The sequence below is a fragment of the Saimiri boliviensis genome, chromosome 5, assembly GCF_048565385.1.
Source record: "Saimiri boliviensis isolate mSaiBol1 chromosome 5, mSaiBol1.pri, whole genome shotgun sequence".
Lineage (NCBI taxonomy): Eukaryota > Metazoa > Chordata > Mammalia > Primates > Cebidae > Saimiri > Saimiri boliviensis.
In genome coordinates, this window is record NC_133453.1 from 89,516,645 (window position 1) to 89,536,975 (window position 20,331).

Below are 20,331 nucleotides of genomic sequence, written 5' to 3' on the forward strand. Positions count from 1 at the left end.
ACTCCTAACATTTATTTATTGAGCCTATTGAGAGCCTGGTACTGTGGTAGGACTGGAGATACTGGAAAAAAGGTAAGTGCTCAAAAACAGTGACTCACGAAAACAAACAGCTATGACAAAAAGAACAGAAGACTGCATGTCCTGGAAGCAGTAAAAAAAAAGGCTTAAGTTGGGAAGCCTATCAATTGCATCCAGGAGTTAATGAAAGCTAACTAACCCGCCCAACGCAGGTCCGGAGCGCTCCCCTTCATCCACCCAAATCACCCCGCGCCGCGCTTTTCTCCTCCCGCGTGTTTACCCAGTGGAAAGTCGGCTCCACGTAGGCCTGCTGTACGCATGCGCATCATCGGTTCGACTATCCTTCGCATCGATGCGCTCGGAAGCAGCTTCTTCTGCCTGGCCACTGCCCGCGCAGGCGCTACCACCGCTGGCGTCGCCGCCGCCATTTCCACGGCTGGAAGTGTTGGGTTCTAAGACAGCTGGAGGCAGAGGTGGTGACTGGTACGGATGGTTTCCGCCCGCGTTAGCCCCTCCGATTTCGCCTGTGTTGGGGCTACAGGCCTCGGTATTGCCCCTGTGTTTTCTGGGTCCCTGTCGTTGTCCCCTGCCGTCTTTCCCTCTGTCTTTAGGCTCTTTTCTGCTTCCTCATTCTTCAGCTCAGCCGGAAGCTTTACCTGGAGCTATAGTTGTGCAGCCCCGACCTCCATTAAAGCAGCCGCTTGGATCCCCAGGACTGCATTCTGGCCGCCCAGCCCCACTGCCGGCCCTGATCTGGTCCGAGTTTTTCAGCGGTTGTAAACCGGGAGGGCTCTGAGCTCCACTGCCCGCTCCGGGCTGGGGCATCTGTGCCCGGTATGGGGGCGAGTTCTGGCCTCCTTAGGTTACGGGGAGAGCTGAGACTTTGATCCTGACGTGGTGGAGTGCACAAGTTCGAAGACTGGACGTTACCAGAGTTGTTTGTTAAGAGTTTAATCGGTCCCTTGTCTGTTTTGTTGTGTTCTTTCCCAGGAATAACTCTACCAAAGGAAAGCTATTTTGCGAACTGTCCTCTCCGATAGAGATGGCCAATGTGAGTAAATTTTCTCTTAAGAATCAGCATAGTAAACTATCTTGGCAATGTTAGGAAGTGGAGGAATGGGTTTAATTATGATGGCATTGGGTGGCATAATGTTAGACTTAATGTATCAGAAATGTCAAGGGGAGCAGGGAGTGTGAAATTATGCCATGCTTTGAAGGCGGTTTGAACACAGACATTCTTTTCACTACGAATACACTTACCCAATTTTATTTATACAGATGGGTAAATTCACACCCCCTTTTGGTATTTTTAAAATACAGCATTTCAGTAAATATTAGAACCTGTGTTTAAGCCCTTTTTTTATCTCTTGGGTTAGCTAAACTGAAGGAGTTTTTTTTTTTTTTTTCTTTTTCTTGTTTCTTTTTCTTTTTCTTTCTTTTTTTTTTTTTTTTAACAGTTTCAGTTTTGGAAGTGACCTTCCAAATCCTACAAAATAAGAACAAGAGATATTCTTACACACCAGAGTTATTTATTGACTGTAACTGCCCTGTAATTAGACACATCCTACCTACAGAATTCATATGTCGTGGTCATGAGACATATATAAAAACAATTGAAGTATAAAATAATTTTTTTAGAACCTACACAGAGGTACAATGCAGATTCAAGGCTTTGTGGAGAGGTGTTTGGGATCACTTAATGAAGGAAACATTTAAATTGAGGTTTGAAAGATGGGTAGAGTTTGTACAGTCTAAAATACGGGCGGGAAGGACAGGAGGTATATTCAAAAACTCCCTACCCCACCTAACACTTTGAGAAATTAAGAAGTCATTACTGTCTGCCAGCTTGAGTATAAGATGTGTGAAAGAGATTAGTGGGAGATAAGGTTGAATTGTGAGGTGGGTACCAAGTAATTGAGAACCTTAATGCCTTGAATCTTGCAGGTTAACGGGTATTTTTTTTTTTTTTTGAACTCAGTAATTTAGACTTTATTCTTTAAATTGTGATTATTTACTTAGAGCTGTGTGTTACGAAGATTTATATGGCAGCAGTTTGCCAGGATGATATTCCTGTAATTGAACATGATATATATTAAGTCTAAAGGTGTGACTATAGAGACAAGTCATAAGAGTAGGTTACCAGTCTTGGCCAAGTTCTAGGGTGAATTTTTGCCTAGCCATAACCTGCACAGAAAGAGAATGCTGTAAAAGAAATATGTAGTACTTTCAAAAGAGAGAAATTAATTGAAGTAGAATAGAATGCTATTGTTTGGTTTAAATTTGGTTGAAATGAGTAAATTATGATCATTCAGTAGGGAAGATCCTTTTGTGAGTCCTTTGTTAGAAAGAAGTTCATATTAAAACAAAGTTCATATTAAAACAAAGTAAAGTACATATTCCAATGTACTTTAACAATTTTTGTGTTAATTGATATGGATTGAAAATTGATGTGAATGTTACTAATCTGGAGATAGGTGTTTGATAACAAGGGGCAAAAATGTTCATGTTTCAGAGGCTAGACAGGTAAATTAAGAGGCCTTAGTGGGGATTATGACAAACTAAAGCATTTCTGTTAAAAGGGTAGCAGACTTCCCTTAGCTATAGTAAATTGTTGCTTACTAATGCCATTTGGATATGTGAATCCAATACTGCCAAATCTTCTGAGTTTTCAAGAAAAGCCAAATTTCTGGACTTCTTGTGTAAATATTTCAGTTTCTCAATGTTTGTATTTAATTCAAATATCTGGCAACACTTTGGGCTGCACAGCAATGTCTGGATAGATGTGGATGCACTACATAAACTACCAGTTTTTAGTTTTTGTACAGACCATATTTTCTCCTCACATGACCAAAAGCCGAACTTACTCCTAAGGCAGTGCACAAAAAGCTCTTTCTCTTTATATAGGATTTTACAGTTAAATCACAATAGCCTGTCATCTTCCCAAGTCTAGAAGTTCGAAGTTAATCATATATAAATTATGTGCTTATCCTCAAACTAGAATGAACTCTTTGCTATAATTTTGACTTACTTTTTGGCTATTATTTTTAATTATGTTCACCAGCTGAACCAGTCATAAATTCTGTAAAGTTGTCAGATATTACACTTCCACAGTTAAAGACTTGAGAATTTTATTTATTTTATTTTATTTTTTGAGATTGAGTTTTGCTGTTGTTGCCCAGGCTGGAGTGCAGTGGCACCATCTCTGCTCACTGCAAGCGCATCTCCTGGATTCAAGTGATTCTCCTGCCTCAGCCTCCCAAGTAGCTGGAATTACGAGCGTCCAACACCATGCCCAACTAATTGTTTTTTGTTGTTGTTGTTGTTGTTTTGTTTTTTTGTATTTGTAGTAGAGACAGGGTTTCACCATGTTGGCCAGGGTAGTCTCGAGCTCCTGGACCTCAGATGGTCCACCTGCTTTGGCCTCCCTCAGTGCTGAGATTACAGGCATGAGCCACGAGACCTGGCCAAGATTTGAGAATTTTGACAGGTTAACAGGTAACGTTTGAAACAGATTAGTACTATCATCAGCTCTCCCTTACAATGGGCAATTTAGATACTAGTTTATTTTGGCATTAAAATGAAATTTGGTAATTGGATTTTCTTAGGCTAGCAACAAAATTCACATTTTATTATATAACTTTTGTTAAGAGTTATATCACCAACAAAAGAATGTCAAAATATAATCTAATGGCTTTGGTAGACAGGCTAAAATAATAATAGACAATATTTGAAATAATTTGCATAATCTTTCTTTTCCTTCTGTTTTTTGCTTTTGAAATGATGTGAATGATCACAGATTGTATTTTAATCCTGCTAAAACTAGTTCTAATAACAGTATATAGAATTGTTATGGAAATTAAGTAAGCAGTGTATATGTAAAGCACTTACCATAGAACTTGCACTCATAGTGTCCAACATAGAGTGATTATTACTACTACATGCTCTCAAATATTGGCCCTTCAGATAATTTATTTTGCTCCTGCTTATTTTTCGCCCTTGCTGAAAATATTTTTGGAATTTAAAATTTTAGATTCCTTTAGATCCTGAGCCATTCTCTTAAATATCCTTAGTGGTAAAGGTAAATTTGTATTATATAAACACCCAGAAGTCTCGAGTTTGTTTAGTAAGCAAAAAGCCAAATAATTACCATTTTTGTCTCTTTGGGCAAGTTGGATACAGACCCCAAGAGAGGCTGCTTAAATTTTCAGGTAGACAGAATGCTTTAAAGACACATATCACAAAGGAAGTTATATTTATCCAGGTCTTAAAGAAAAAGTAAGAATTTGCTAGAATTTCCTGGGACAATAAGGAAACAGCATCTTTTAGCAGAAAAAATCTTGTGACAGTATAAAGAGTGAAGAGAAATATGGGACATGCTGGGGAGATATTTTTATGTGATTGAAGAGTAGAGTAAGGGAAGGGAGGGTAAAAATTTGTAGGAAACTATGTCAGAAAGGCAAAAAGACCAGTTAGGATGCAGTCTTATACTTGTGGTGACAAAGGCAGAAGGAAAAATTAGATTGGATTTTAGAGTACTGTACTATGTGAAAAGGAAATGGAATAATTCTCAAATGTCAATGGCTAGATTTTTCTAACATCCTGGTAACTAGTTTTCACATTACCTCTTTACTCCTCTTCCAGTCCATTTTTTATACTGCCCTTGGTGGTACATGTCTTAAAGCAGCCTTTGATTTTGTCAGTTTACTCTGACTCTTTGCTGCCTACAAATTAAAATTCTGACTTCCTATCTTGATGTAAAAAGCCCTTTACTATCTGTGTCAAATACACAGTCCTTTATGGTTGCCTATAAGTTCAATTTCAAGCCTTTTTTATATTACATTCTTATATCTGCCCTCATTAAACTTGTCACTGTTTGAAATATCTCTATACCTTTGTTCCTGAAAGTCATTCATTGAAATGTACCTTTTCCCAAGCAAATTTTTACTGTCTTCAAAACTTAGTATATCCTCCATGAAATGTATTACCTTTTCTTCCAAGGGTTTCTTAAGAACTATTCAGATCTTTTCATTGCATTTCACAGATGATTTGGTATTTGTTCTCATATCTTTTTCATTGACTGAGAGTTGCCAGTGTGTTTTGTTTGTTTGTTTGTTTTTTAATATAAAGGTCCAGATAGTGCATATTTTAGACTTTGTGGGCCATAGAATCTCTGTTACAACTACTTACTTAACTCTGCTGTTATGTTGGGAAAGTGACCATAGGCAGTACATAAATGAGTATGGCTATGTTACAGTAAAAGTTTGTTTATCAAAACAGTGGGCTGTATTGGGAAGTGGTTCACCAATCCCTGCATTAAATTATTCTGACCCAAGTACTTTATTAAAAATTTATGAATAAAAGGTATTTACACATTTATCCATTGTAATATATGACCTTACAGTCTAGGAAATGAACACACAAGCAGAAAAGAATGCACCACAAAGACACGTGCTGAAATGGAGAAAAGCAGACATTGCCATGAAACCACAAGGAGAGAATCAGCACAATTTGTAGCAATAAAGGAAGAGAGAAAAGTTTGAAAATAATAGATTTTAGACTAGAGAGATGTCTTGAGAGTTCTTTATTGAGGATAGAAGAATTTTGTTGTGCTAACTTTTTAGTGTTGTGTCTTAATAGGACAACTGTTAGATTCCTATTCTCTCATGTGTGTCACTCTTGAATTCTAGCCTTTATTGAAAAGTACATAGATTTCTACCCAAACTATTACTTGTTTTTTTTTTTTAAATATTTATTTTTAAAATTACAAATGCATATAATGCTTGTAGTATGGTAGGTGTTAAGTAAAAATAGAATAAACATTGGTTTTAAAGGAACCTTGCAGTGTTGAAGATTTGCCAGAGATTGTCTATGTAAGTATAACATTTATATTCAGAACAAATAATTTTAATTTTGTGTCATTTTTAGGTGCTTTGTAACAGAGTCAGACTGGTTTCCTATCTCCCAGGATTTTGCTCTTTAGTTAAAAGGGTTGTCAATCCCAGAGCCTTTTCAACTGCAGGATCGTCAGGTTCGGATGAGTCTCATGTGGCCACTGCAACTCCAGATATATGTAAGTGAAAGTTGTTATTGCTTTACTTATAATTGCTTCAAAACATTTTTAGTTGTATTTCCTTTAATATTTCTTCTTAAGGTTTTAATGGATTTTTATAAAGTTTTGTTTATTCCATTAAAAACGAATCACAGGTCTGCCTAAATAGGTCAGAAAGCTACAATATAAAAAAGGAAGAAAGAATAAGTACTGGTGTCTAAAATTTCTTAAACTTTTCTATCTTCAAATGTACAGTCTTCCCTGAAACAAATCTCCTTTTGGTCCTTTTAAACCATATTATTACTTCTTCCCATTCTTTGCTAAATTTCATAAATGTACCTTGCACTTTTTATGTATTAGTGTTTATAGAACTTACTTGCTTTGTCTACAAAGTCTATTTCCTCTAATCTGTTTGGTACACCACCTCCATTCTAATCATTCTAAAATATTTTAACCATGTCACTTTCTTGAAAAACCTGTTATCTTTCATTGGTTTCAGCAGTAGTTCCCAGACTACCTTCAAGCCATGATGCGTTGTTCAAGGTTAAATAGAAAAAGGTGGGGTAGGGGGGATGGTGTCTGGTTAGGTAAATTTGAGAAATACTGCATGCCATATTCCTGTCTTGGAGGCTTAATAATGTACACTAAAATATTAAAGACTCTTAGAAACTTAACCTAATGTGTCCTAAAGATATTGCACATGGAATCCTTTTTTCATGGCATACATTACTTACAATGTAATTTAAGTTCACTTGACCATTCAAAGTCTTCCATCCTGGGCAAGTTTTCTAACTCTCTCTGACTACTCCCCAGTTTACATCATCTGAAGACTAACCATATATTTATCACAAATGAAAGATTTGCCATTCAAATTATGTGAGGGGTTAGTATCCGGAATATATAAAGAATTTGTAGTGAATCAATAGGAAAAAGACAACCCAATAGAAAATTTAAAAACAAAAGGACATGAATAGGTCTTTCACAGAAAAGAAAACATAAATGACCAGTAAACATAGGCTCAAATCCAGTTATCAAAAAAAATCCACTGTTAATGTGGGACACCTGTTTTCTGTAAAAAGAACTAGAAATTATTAGACCTTTAAAAACTGCCTTGTTCAAAAATAGCTAACAGATTTTATCTTGGAAAGTGACTTGAATAGTCATTAGTGGCTGTCTAGATAGAGCCTTGTTATTCAACATGATCTGCATCAATATCATTTAGGAGCTTATTAGAAATGCAAAATCTTGAGCCCCACTCCAGACTTATTAGATCCAAATCTGCATTTTAACTAGATCCCAAGTGTATCTTAAGTACATGTTGAGTTTGAGAGGCATTGTACTAGAGTGTTTTTGTTGAGAATCTTGAGACATTGTCTGGGTTCAGCAGGAAATGGTTCCATGATTGATGGGTGATGTATGTCATAAATGTGGAAGAGGGATGTCGTGGCTCATGATCTAGGACTGAGGCAGCCATACTGACATGGCTAATTTTCAGTTACTTAGTTCCTTCGCAAGATATTTTTAAATACCTATTTTTATTGTTAAGTAATATGCATAGCAGTTGTCCCTCTGTTTCTCTAAGCCCAAATCCCTTCTGTGAGTAATTATTAGTTTAATTATCTCCTATATTCTTTTCTGAATCTTTTTGAACTTTTTAAAGTTAGGATTTTTTACATTTTCAGTGAATAAAGTAATGTGGCCTCTTCTGTATTTGCAATCCATATTAATTCATGTGGTGGGTAAACAGAGCGTTAGGTCATGTGCTGCATGATTTTTTTCCCATTGCATTAATGTTTTGGGTCATCAAATAACAGCAGCAGAATGCCCCTCCCCAGATGACCATTACTAAGTTTAGTGTCTTTCATTTTAAATCTCTTTACTTAAAAACATGGGCCTGGCGCAGTCACTCATGGCTGTAATCCCAGCACTTTAGGAGAATGAGGCAGGAGGAGACCTTGTCTCTACGAAAAATAAACAAAATTAGCTGGGCATGGTGGCATGCACCTGTGGTCCCAGCTACTTGGGAGGCTGAGGTGGGAAGTTCACTTGAACCTCGGAGGTCAAGGCTTCAGTGAGCCACAATCACACCACTGTACTACAGCCTGGATGACACAGACCCCATCTCCAAAACAAAACAAAACAAACAATACATGAATATGAGGATGTAAATAAATGTTATTATACATGCTGTTCTTTGACTGAGCTTTCTCTTTTAATGCATGGTATCCTTGACTTCATTCAGTGTCAGTACATAAAGGTTTATTGTCTTCATTTTAGTGGCATTCAGGCGTTTCTTAGTAGGAATTAGAATATTTTATTCAGTCCTTCTGCTAATAATGAACTTGCCTGTGATCTGTCAACTAGTTGCTTTGATTAGTGTTTTGGGAACAATAGGAAACTGTTTATATTCACACTTCAACAGATTTAAAGATCTTTTAGGTAAATAAATACGTAATTTTAAGAAGAGCATTCTTTCAGTCTGCCAATATACCTGACTATTAAGGAGAAACTGTTCCTTTTGTTGTTCCTCTTCAGGCTCTCGAACAGTGTGGCCTGATGAAACTATGGGACCATTTGGACCTCAAGATCAGAGGTTCCAGCTTCCTGGGAACATAGGTTTTGATTGTCACCTCAATGGTACTGCTTCACAGAAGAAAAGCCTGGTTCATAAAACTTTGCCTGATGTTCTAGCAGAACCTTTATCAAGTGAAAGACATGAGTTTGTGATGGCACAATATGTGAATGAATTTCAGGTAAATTGTTGATAACATGTATTGTGCTTTCCTGATTGTTAATGCTACATTACTTGTAATTGTTATAAGCATATTTTGTTGGAAAAGTAAAAAATCCTCTTAATTCCAATACATGTATGTACAGAAACGACATATATAGCTTTGGAGAACTTGGCATTGTCCTATACAAAGTGTTTGCTATATAATTTTTTTACTGTAGATTATAATTTTTTTATGAAATATTTCTTCAAGAATGTGGTTTTAAGTAACTACTCCAAATGTATATAATGGAGTTATGTCTATACTACTGGAAATTTAGGTTCCCTGTCTTTCACTTTTAAAATGACAATTACATTTGTATATGGATCTAATTCCATCTGGTTCTGTATTCCTCTAGCCATTTAAAAGCTTAAGAAAAATTTGAGATCTCTGAAATTGTTCAGATATAGTAAAAGAAAAAAAAAAGGAAAGTTTCATAAGTGTTTTTTTTTTTTAACAATTTCCTAAGGTTTTTTGTCATTTTTAAACTTTTTAAACTGGCAATTACGATTTTTCATTCAAGTGGAAAGCTACATGCAATTCAGGGTTTCTGTCAAACCCCTGATACTAATCACTTTTCATATTTTTGCAGTTTTAGGCTGAGTTTTTTGTTGTTGTTGTTGTTTTTTTAGATCAAAGCTATATTATAAGTAGCAGCAATTCCTTGCATTTGAGTTATTTTAGATGACGTGACACTGAGACAGTTGACCTGTCCTATCTTTTTATCTCAGATAATTCCTTCTCAGCCTTCTTTGCTCCTTGTTCTTCCTCTCTCTACCAATTAAATTACATTTCCCATAAATTTCTGTCCTTCACTTTCTCATTTGAATCACTCGTTGGCCACTTAATCCCTTGGCGTCCTCCACAGTCTATGTTTTTGTAATTTCTAATTTAGTATTTCTATTTCTGATATTTCTGGTTTTGTATTTCTATATGCCTACTCAACCATCTTTATTTGGATGTCTCACAGCTCCCCTGATTTTGTGTGTCTAATACTGAAGTAATCTTTTTTTCTTTTAAAACCTGTCCTAACTCCCCTATAACCAATACTATTACTGAAATAACCATCCTCCCTTCTCTCCTGAGATAAAAATTATAGCACCAACCTTCTCTCTCTATCATATCACTATAAATAATATAAAAATCACATTGCTTCTTTCTCTCAAATATGGCTCCTAAATATTAGTGTCCTTTCAATTATTTGCCAGAGTTCAAGGCCTCTTTGTTTCAACCTGGATTTTTAGTCATTATAGAATGACAGACAATGAATATAGAATAAATCTGGGTTCAGACAATGAAGATAGAATAATTCAATAAGCAACTAATTACTTTACCTTTCTAAGCTCCTTTTCCTTTTTTTGTTTGTTTTTTGTTTTGTTTTTGAGACAGTCTCGCTCTGTTGCCAGGCTAGAGTGCAGTGGCACAATTTGGACCCACTGCAACCTCCACTTCCCGGGTTCAAGCAGTTCTCCTGCTTCAACCTTACAAGTAGCTGGGATTGCAGACACGTACTACCATGCCCAGCTAATTTTTATAGTTTTAGTGGAGATGGAGTTTCACCGTGTTGGCCAGGATAATCTCATCTCCTGACCTTGTGATCCTCCTGCCTCAGCCTCCCAAAGTGCTGGGATTACAGGCATGAGCCACCATGCCCGGCTGCTCCTGTTTCTTTATGTGTCAAATGGGGGTAGTGATAATCTCTAGCCCACAGATTTTTTTTTTTTTTTTTTTTTTTTTTTTGAGACAGAATTTTGCTCTGTCACCCAGGCTGGAGTGCAGTGGCACGATCTCAGCTCACTGCAACCTCTGCCTCCTGGGTTCCTGGAATTCTCATGCCTCAGCCTCCCAAGGAGCAGGGATTACGGGCATGCACCATCATGCCCAGCTAATTTTTGTACTTTCAGTGGAGTTGGGGGTCTCTCTGTGTTAGCTAGGCTGGTTTCAAACTCCTGACCTCAAGTGATCCACCCACCTCAACCTCCCAAATGAGCCATTGTGCCCAGCCCAAGCCCTCAAGATTGCTGTGACAATTAAATGTGAAAATGTATGTAAAGTACGTGAATTCACTAAGTGTTCAATAGATGACCTGTTAACTGGTCTATCTCCTGTTCCTCCTCATGATCATATTTCCTCCACACAACATTAGTTTTTTGTATTTGACCTTGCTGTTTCTCATTGCCTATAGATTGAAGTCCAAATTGCTTCATATTGAATAAATGGCATTTCACAATTTTGATTCCTTATTTTTCCCACCTTATCTGTCACTACTTCCTATTCCCACCACACTCCAGCCACAAGATACTTTCCATTTTTCTTGAATACACCATTCTGTGTCTTTGCACTTTATTATCTCTTACTGGACTATTTTTCCTCCTGAATTCCAACCTCTATACCACCTATTTTTTACCTGTCAGACATAACACGTTAACTAACTTGTAGCTCAAACATGACCATTTCAATCCTTTCCTAATTCCCCCAGCAAAGTAAGTTTCTTTTTCATCTGTGTCCCTAGAAGACTTTTTTCATAACTCTATAGCACCTTTCATATTGAATTACACTTATTTGCTTATGCTTATTTTGTCAGACCTGAAATAGCTGAGAGTGAAGACTGAATTTTTTACCATTGCGATACATGCTCCTATTGTGGTGCCTGATACATAGTAGGCTCTCAGTAAATTTCAGTTGAATAAAAGCCTCTAAGCTCTTCCAGTAGGAGAAGCTATGTTATTTAATCATGTTATATTGTAAGTTAGTAGTATTATCCCCATTTTACAGATTATAGAAGAAAAGATAATTAAATATCATAAAATAGAAGAGGTAACATTATGAGACACATTATGGCATTTTAGTTACTTAGCCAATACCTGTTCAAGTCTTAGATTATCAGTATATTTATATTTTTATGTTCTACTGCATTCACATTTTTTAGAACTTCCAAATCTTATATTCATTGTAGAGAAAAGTTTGAGTAAATAAGAAAATGTTACTACCTCACCTCCCAGTTAGATTATAATTATTTGTAAACACAAACCAAAAAAAGACTTTCTAAGGAAGACAAGTTTGTAACAGGCAAGCTACCATTTTATTTGAACTCCGGATTTTGTTAACTTACGTCCTTGTTCCCCTTAGGGTAATGATGCACCTGTTGAACAAGAAATTAACAGTGCAGAAACTTACTTTGAAAGTGCCAGAGTAGAGTGCGCAATACAAACATGTCCAGAACTGCTGCGAAAAGGTATGCTGTGCTTTATACTTTAAAATACTGTTACTATTTTTTTAATATGTTGAATAACATACTCTATAGGAATTGGAATGCTCTATGCCTTAATACTATATTTTACTGTATCTGGCTGGAAGCCATTGCATGGCCAAGATAAAGGTTTTCAAATGTCCTGTGACATCTGACCTCATGCTGCCATTGGATAGGAAGAGTAAAATTTTTAATAACTTTTTTCCTAAGGCTAAATTAAGGTCATTTTTACTCCTGGGTGATTATTGGAGTTATAATTTTATGAGTTAGTATAATACTGAAAAATCTTAACAGTAAGCATTTTTGAAAATTATATCAACCCCAAATAACGTATAATCCTACTTACCCTCAGAATTGTTGATAGTAATATTTCAGTTTATCCAACAAAAGCAGAAATAAACAAAACTAAGTTAATTTTACCCTTTTCAAAAATAATATGCATTTATAAAAATAATACTGCAGTAATTTTACTTAATCAGCATTTTTCTAAAGAAGTATTTTTATGCGTCTTTAAAAATTCGTTCCTTAGAAATCTAATTCTTTTCTTCCTGGAATGTTTATTCTTATTTGTAGATTTTGAATCACTGTTTCCAGAAATAGCTAATAGCAAACTAATGATTCTGACTGTAACACAAAAAACTAAGAACGATATGACTGTTTGGAGTGAAGAAGTAGAAATTGAAAGAGAAGTGCTCTTAGAAAAGGTAATCTTTCAGTTGCTAATAATTTTATGGTCATTATTTAAGTAACAGTGAACCAATGTATTAAAATGATGACTGTCATTTCCAGCCTTTATTCATTTTCTGCCAAAGTATCATACTACTAAAGGACTTACATCTTTTTTTAAAATAAAAGTGCAGCATTTTTAGCATCCTTAAAAATTTAGATTCTGTTTATTTCTTCAATTTATTTTTAAAAAGTCTATTTTGGAAAATATTAAAAATGACAAAAAGGTAATATTGACTCTTTGTCCTTCTCCCCTCAACCTCCCCCTCTCCCTCCTCCTCCATCTCCCGCTTCATCTCCCCATCTTCCCCTCCATCTCCATCGCCTTTCTCCTGGGCTTAGAACATGTCAAAGAGTGAAAATTATGCCAGCCCTCTCCAGGGAGTAAACAGTAACAGTATGCAATACAATAATAGCATAATAATTTATTCCCACATTTTTTTCTGTGTTTTGCTTTTAACCAGAAGTATGCGTTGACATATTTCCATACCATTACACATAGATATATTTCATTCTTTATAAAATCTGCATAGTATTATATCACATGGGTAAGCCATAAACTTTTTTAATGTTTAAGAATTTATCCAGATGCAGTGGCTCACATCTAGAATTCTAACACTTTGGGAGGCTGAGGTAGGACTGCTCGAGTCCAGGAGTTTGAGACTAACCTGGGCAATGTAGCGAAATTTTGTCTCTACAAAAAAAAAAAATTATCCAGCTGTAGTGGTGCATGCCTGTTGTCCCAGCTACTCTGGAGGCTGAGGTGGCGGATCATTTGTGCCCGAGAGGTCGAGGCTATAGTGAGCCTTGATTGTGGGGCTGCACTTCAGCCTGAGCAACAAAGTGAGACCTCCCATCTCTTAAAAAACAAGTTTCTTAGTAGTTTATAATTTTAAAATCCAACTTTTTACTATTATAGGCAATAAGCAGTGACAATCATTTTACAAATGCTTTTATGCATGCTAATATCTATAGATTCCTAAAGAAAGAATTGCTGAATCAATGTGTATCTACATTTAAAATTTTGATAGGCACTTCCAATTTGCTCACCAAAAAGATTGTGTTAGATATGCTGTCATGCTAGATTACCCTGGGTGTTAGCAGTTCTTTCAACTCAGGTTAGCTAAGGAGCCCAAGTCACTAACTTGAGTTGAAAAATCCCTTTAGTGATTTCTGTGCAGGATGTTAGGAATTATTTTATATTTTCTTTGGGATTAGATGTATGGTCTTCTTTATTTGTAAAAGTATGTTGTAATTTACATATTCAACCATATTATAATTTTACATTTAAATGTTATATATAGCTGCTAATAGATTTCATGTGTTTTTTAACAATCACAAGCATATTAGTTATATGCTAATTAACAAGGGAATTATAGAGAGGCATAAGACATAATGCTTAGTAAATATATACTCATCACTATCATTGAGGTGCCAGTATATTGTCACATGTATATTGCATTAGTAGTTCCAATTTTTGGTCAGTTTAAGATTCTGAACCTAATTTGATACTGACTCCAGTATAGTTCTAAGTTAGTTTTCTATAACCAGTTTCAGGGCAACCTGCTTCATCTTGAGAGTTTTAATAATGTAATGACTGAAGCTATTTTATTTTCTGTGAAAAAAGTTTTTTTTTATTATTATTAAAGATTTCTTAGTGATTATTTTGGAATCACACCTAGCTTTCCAAATAGACATTTGATATTTTATGGTTTAAATCTATTCTAATTTTTTCCAGCAGATGTCAGTGTTGGTGAACAGAAATCTTCAGAAAAATACTTCAGCTGGTTTTTTGTCTTAATTTGAGATTCTTTCAGTTAACCTTTGTAAACATTTGAGTTCACTACATTGTTTTGCTCTCATAGTATTTATGTATGACACATCTGTTCATTAAATTGAAATACGTTCTAATGACTATTTTCTAAGCCATATTCAGTAGTTTTCCTATTTTTAAGAATTATGAGGATTAATAAAATACAGCAATAAATATGGAAGATAATCTAAAAAATACGGTATTATCTTTTTTTTTTTTTTTTTTTGAGACGGAGTTTTGCTCTTGTTACCCAGGCTGGAGTGCAATGGCGCGATCTCGGCTCACCGCAACCTCCGCCTCCTGGGTTCAAGCAATTCTCCTGCCTCAGCCTCCCTAGCAGCTGGGACTACAGGCGTGCGCCACCATGCCCAGCTAATTTTTCTATTTTTAGTAGAGACGGGGTTTCACCATGTTGACCAGGGTGGTCTCGATCTCTTGACCTTGTGATCCACCCGCCTCGGCCTCCAAAAGTGCTGGGATTACAGGCGTGAGCCACCGCGCCCGGCCAGTATTATCTTAATGTTAATTGTTTACAAGAAAGTATTGAGAGGAAACAAGTTATAGTAGATCAACTATTTCTGTAAAGTGTGTCAAAAGACAAATTACAACCAATTTAATTTAAAGATCTAATTGGTTTTTATTTGAAATTCTAGAATCAAGCAACACTTCATTCTGTAAGATAGATTGAGTGTTACAAAAGCAGAAGAGGTTGGCTTTATTGATGGTAAAGAACTGGAGAAAGCAGAAATAGAGAAAAAGAAGCAGATTGTTCCTTTCAAAGTTACTTTCCTTATAGGGTTAAAACAGAGGTGGCTTTCTTATGCTGGCTCAGGTAAACTAGGCCCATTCCGATTGGTTGCTGTGAATATCCTGAGTTTTTTATTGTTTGTTTGTTTGAAAATTAGTCTGTATCACAATTCAGTTCGATTAGGGCAGTACCTAACATGAGTGACCCCATTCTGGGTTGGTCTCATCTCCTGGGACCTAATGCAGTATGCTAGTCCAAATAGACATCAGAACAGATTTGGCCCTTGGACTGTAGCTTATTAATCTCTGAATTATGATACAGTCTTGATTTGTAAGGCTTGGACTTTTGGAGAGCTTAGCTGAATACCAGAGGTGCTCAGTAAGGTCTTTTCATTCTGGGTGGGTCGGAAATCCATGTGTCCCAGCACTACATGACACCTGGTATCACAGCTCAACTCTCAGCCCCACAGCTGGCACTCTCTGCTAGGCCTCTTGGAATCTTGCCTCATGACTACACAGCTCAGCCCTTCGCTAAGAAAGGAGGGTGAATAGCTCTGCAGACTAGTTCAGGAGCCCGTTTTATGTATCTCTTTCTTTTTCAATACCTTGCCCTACAAATCCCAGGTGCCTCAGCTGTCTAGAAGTCTTGCTTTCCACCTCCTCAGCTCAATGACACCATCACTTTGCTTGGGCTCCTGTTCTTTGCCCCATGACAGGCAAATGTCCACAGACAGAAAGCTGGAACAAAAATAGGGATTACTTCAGTTGTTTCCCTTCTCTCAAAGATTATAGTCTTGTCTCACCTGTTATTCAGGGTCTAAAAATAGTTGCCATGTGTATTTTGATCAGTTTTATAGTTTTACAACAGGATGGTGAGTTCAGTATTTATTACTCTGTTATGGCTAGAAGTGGAACTGTGCCCTTGTTTTAGGGTTTTGTGTGTGTGTGTGTGACAGAGTCATGCTCTGCCACTAAGGCTGGAGTGCAGTGCCTCAATCTCAGCCCACTGCTACCTCCGCCTCCCGGGTTCAAGCAATTCTCCTGCCTTAGTCTCCCGAGTAGCTGTGTGCCCTTATTTTTTAACATTCATGGTCTCTTCTTTATTTCAACATTGTAGTCTGATCTTAATACATCTTACTATCTTTTAGACTTCTGATAAAGCTAATAAAACATCTTATAAAATAAGACCAAAATTTTTACAAATGCACATGGTAGTAGCAATTGTACACTATACAAAAGATATAGAAGACTATATAATAAAAAGCAAGTACCATGTTTAACTCTGTACACCATTTACCAGGTTCTGTTATATGTGCCTTTTCAGAATTATTTCATAATTATGTGAGTAGACATATGTATTTTGAAGGACAAACAAGTAAATGTTTTTAAGCAACTTTGATTTAAACTAATGAATGTTTTAGATCTTTTCACTAAGAGTATTTTATTTTCCTTTACCTATTTCTATCATCACCATAATAAAACAAAATAGCAGCCATAGTTGATAATTTATGACAGATTCAGAAGTTAGTAGCACAGAACTGATTAAAAGAGGTTCATAAAGTAAGAAAGACTTCAGAAGAATTATAGAATTTAGTCTTTTTAAAAGAAATCGAAGTGTTATTAATCATTAATCTTCTGAACGGTGAAAATAATCTTATGCCTTTACAGTCTAATTTGCCATTGGTTTTTATTTTTTATAAATCTTGTTTGAGTTCTTTTCTGAAACAAGATAGTCACTTATAATTTTATTAAAAAGTAAAACGATCTGTAGTAATGCCATCTTAAGTATATTATTTGACTTTCATTGTAGTTCATCAATGGTGCTAAGGAAATTTGCTTTGCTCTTCGAGCTGAGGGGTATTGGGCTGACTTTATTGACCCATCATCTGGTTTGGCAGTAAGTAATTAGCATTTGAAAATCAGATTATGTAGAGATAATTTTTATTATAAAATTTGTTTATAACTTTGGTAATAGATTATTTAAGACTTTTTTAAAATCTAACAATTTTACCTGAAGAAATACTACTGTGAGTCAGTTGAATTCACAACTTTGCAGATACCTCTACCACTCACAGTTAAGTTTCTCCTTTAATTTTTTTAATTAAACTGAATAGTTTTTACTTTCTGCTCTCACTAGTAGTTATATATTTGATTTGCACTGAATAAGTGTGTTTACTTTTTATAAGTTGAAAATTATAAATTGGTACAGTCTAATTTCTGTAAGGAAGAAATAATTATTCTTAGAATTAATTGAGTAAAATACAACTGGTAAAAACAAATATTTATACCAGAAGATTTTTGTAAATTAACATTTATAAGGTTATACTTTAAAGAAAATAACTAAACTACCACTGTAGTCACCTTTTAAATTCTGGATCTATCTTTCAGTTACAAGTAGTAATCAAATCATTATTTGAATCTTAAGATAGGAATATATACCATTTCTTCTCAAAGTCAAATAAGATGTAATTGAGAAATTGAAAACTTTTGCTTGGGCTTTAGTTTTCTTGTCATTCCCAGAATGCATAGGAATTGTGGGAAAGGAGTGTTAAGGCAGTTTAAGTGTTGCATGTGACTTTTTACTTAGTTTTTTAAATAGTTGGAGTATTAAAGTAGATAGGTGTTCATGTTTACCTAAAAGTTATTACTAAAATGTCTTTCTTACTAATGAAAATATTTCATTTTTATTTTCTCAGTTTTTTGGACCATATACAAACAACACTCTTTTTGAAACTGATGAACGTTACCGACATTTAGGATTCTCTGTTGATGACCTTGGATGCTGTAAAGTGATTCGTCACAGTCTCTGGGGTACCCATGTATTTGTGGGAAGTATCTTCACTAATGCAACACCAGAGAGCCATATTATGAAGAAATTAAGTGGAAATTAGCAGAAATATCCATTTATTTGTTGTACTATTTGTATGTAATATTTGGGTTGATATAAAACACTGTCAAACTGAAGTTTTTAAAATATACTTATTTCTAAGTATTTATTTCAGCATTTATTAATTTACAATGTTGGCAAGTGATTTGGGATTTTAAAATTGCAAATATTCATTATTATATCATTGAATACATGTTGAGCACATCCACATTGTATAGGATGTGGTAATTAGCTTGTAACCAGGGTATGATCTGTTACTGTTATTTTTCCCCTTTATTGGAAAAAGGCTCAGTTTTAATTACTTTCTTCCAAAAATAAATCACACATTTGGTTACAATAATGTGTCTTTTCATTACAGTATTTTTTAAATACCATTATTGATTCTTAAGAAATTTCTAGATTCATCTTTTTGAAGTTCTTTTTAATAATGCAGTTGAGAATTTTAGATTCATTGTAAACTTTACTTTTTCTAATTTTACCTTTATGGTCTATTAAGTGTTGTGGTGCCAGTCTGAGTATTACTTTGAAATAATTTACGTTCAGGAAAAGAAGAATAAGGATAATAGATCCTTAAACGCACATGAGTCTTGTCCTTATATCTACTAAAAAGGTAATTCTCTCAACGCTTGAGTTGAGATAGATAAATATATTTTATTTTCAGGAAAAACCGTGCCTCAACTGCCAAAGTATATTTTTTCAATTTTAGCTATAGGTGGAAACTGTACTACTTTATGGAATGCCTCATTTGAGACGAAGCTTGTTTTTACAGCATTATAAACTTTAGAAAAATTGTCTTTCATTTGTGAAGCTTTTACAAATAGAATAGGCAGATCTCAGGAGTAAAAGTAATTTCCACAAAATGAATTGAAATAGATTTCTTCTGTTTTGTTTTTCTTTAATGAAATGCCTGTTTTGAAAAGGACTACATAGAGATAACTCTTTAATCAAACTTTGTTTTAAAACTCTTAGCTGAGTTAACTTGTCATTTGGTAATAGGTGTTGCTTATGATCTAGAGCTAGAAAGTTGTCATTCATTATGCAATGATGAAGTATAGTGATTGCCACAGCATTTAGAAGGACATTTATTGAATGTGTGTGTGTGTGTGTGTGTGTACATATATATGTACACACACACACACACACACACACAGATACACACACACACACACGTCATATGTGCTTGATAAATTTTTCTCTATGTAACCAGCACCAGGATCAAAAAACCGACTACCTCAAACACATCCTGCTCCCATCTAGGTACTTACATGCTTCCAGCCCTTGCCCTTCCCATGAGTAACCACTGTCCAGATTTCCTTAGTATAGGTTGGTTTTGCCTGTTTTGATGCTTTATATATAGATATACACATATATACATATGTATATGTACACACACATACATATACATGAAACTGTATATGTTCACTTTAGTGTCTGGCTTCTTTTAGTGAACATTGTGAAATTAGCTCCTGTTATCATGTATGGTATCAAGCTTGTTTGCATAGTTTTTGCCTTCTCATTGCTTCTGAATTGGGGCAGCTTTGCCCCTCAGGAAATTTAGCAATGTTGGGAGACATTTTTTATTTTCCATTTGGAGAGATGTGCGAGAGTTGTGCTACAGAACTCAGTAAGTAGAGGACAGGGTTAGTGCTGAACATCTCACAGTGCAGAGGACAGCTTTATACAATACAGAATTTGGTCAAGTACCTTGCACCACTCTCATTATTTCTAATGTGTATTTTGCTTATTCAGGCATTTCCTATCTTGCACCATTCTTCAAGGCAAGTTCCCTTGAAATTTCAACATTTGCTTTAACAATTATGAAGTGTCACTTACTGATTGAAAATGATACTTATTCCCTATAGGTAGCTAAGTCTGTGCATTCTATTGTACTGAGATAGGGTACATGGTGGTGAGACTCTTATCAACTTGCTTTTTAACGCGATTTCCAGAACAAATAGCATGATCAGCAGTAACTGTTAATTAAAACCTTTTTTTTCTGAAGTATTATGTCAAGATTCAGGTTTTAGAAGTATAACCCAAGGAACTCTTACTGAAAGATAATAATACAAA

The 20,331-nt window shown here is 35.3% G+C and overlaps 1 protein-coding gene across 2 annotated transcripts; it reads left to right on the plus strand.

The window, feature by feature from the left end:
* Positions 1-392: 392 nt before the first annotated feature.
* On the plus strand, positions 393-18,605 carry MMADHC (metabolism of cobalamin associated D). 2 transcript variants are annotated; one of them, XM_039470030.2, is made up of 8 exons: positions 393-501; positions 1,009-1,069; positions 5,944-6,088; positions 8,603-8,820; positions 11,968-12,073; positions 12,662-12,792; positions 17,185-17,271; positions 18,071-18,605. In XM_039470030.2, exons 2-8 carry the CDS (start codon positions 1,061-1,063, stop codon positions 18,263-18,265), a joined length of 891 nt encoding a protein of 296 aa, XP_039325964.2. In that variant the 5' UTR covers positions 393-501; positions 1,009-1,060; the 3' UTR covers positions 18,266-18,605. The 2 variants fall into 2 exon arrangements, with proteins under 2 accessions (XP_039325964.2, XP_039325965.1); XM_039470031.2 differs by having other exon boundaries at positions 427-565.
* The last annotated feature ends 1,726 nt before the right edge of the window (positions 18,606-20,331 follow it).

Excerpts from the sequence above, each read along its gene's own strand:
- MMADHC (XM_039470030.2), top strand. Across the intron at positions 8,821-11,967 it reads AATATGTGAATGAATTTCAG|GGTAATGATGCACCTGTTGA; the intron begins GTAAATTGTTGA and ends TGTTCCCCTTAG. Across the intron at positions 12,793-17,184 it reads GAGAAGTGCTCTTAGAAAAG|TTCATCAATGGTGCTAAGGA; the intron begins GTAATCTTTCAG and ends CTTTCATTGTAG.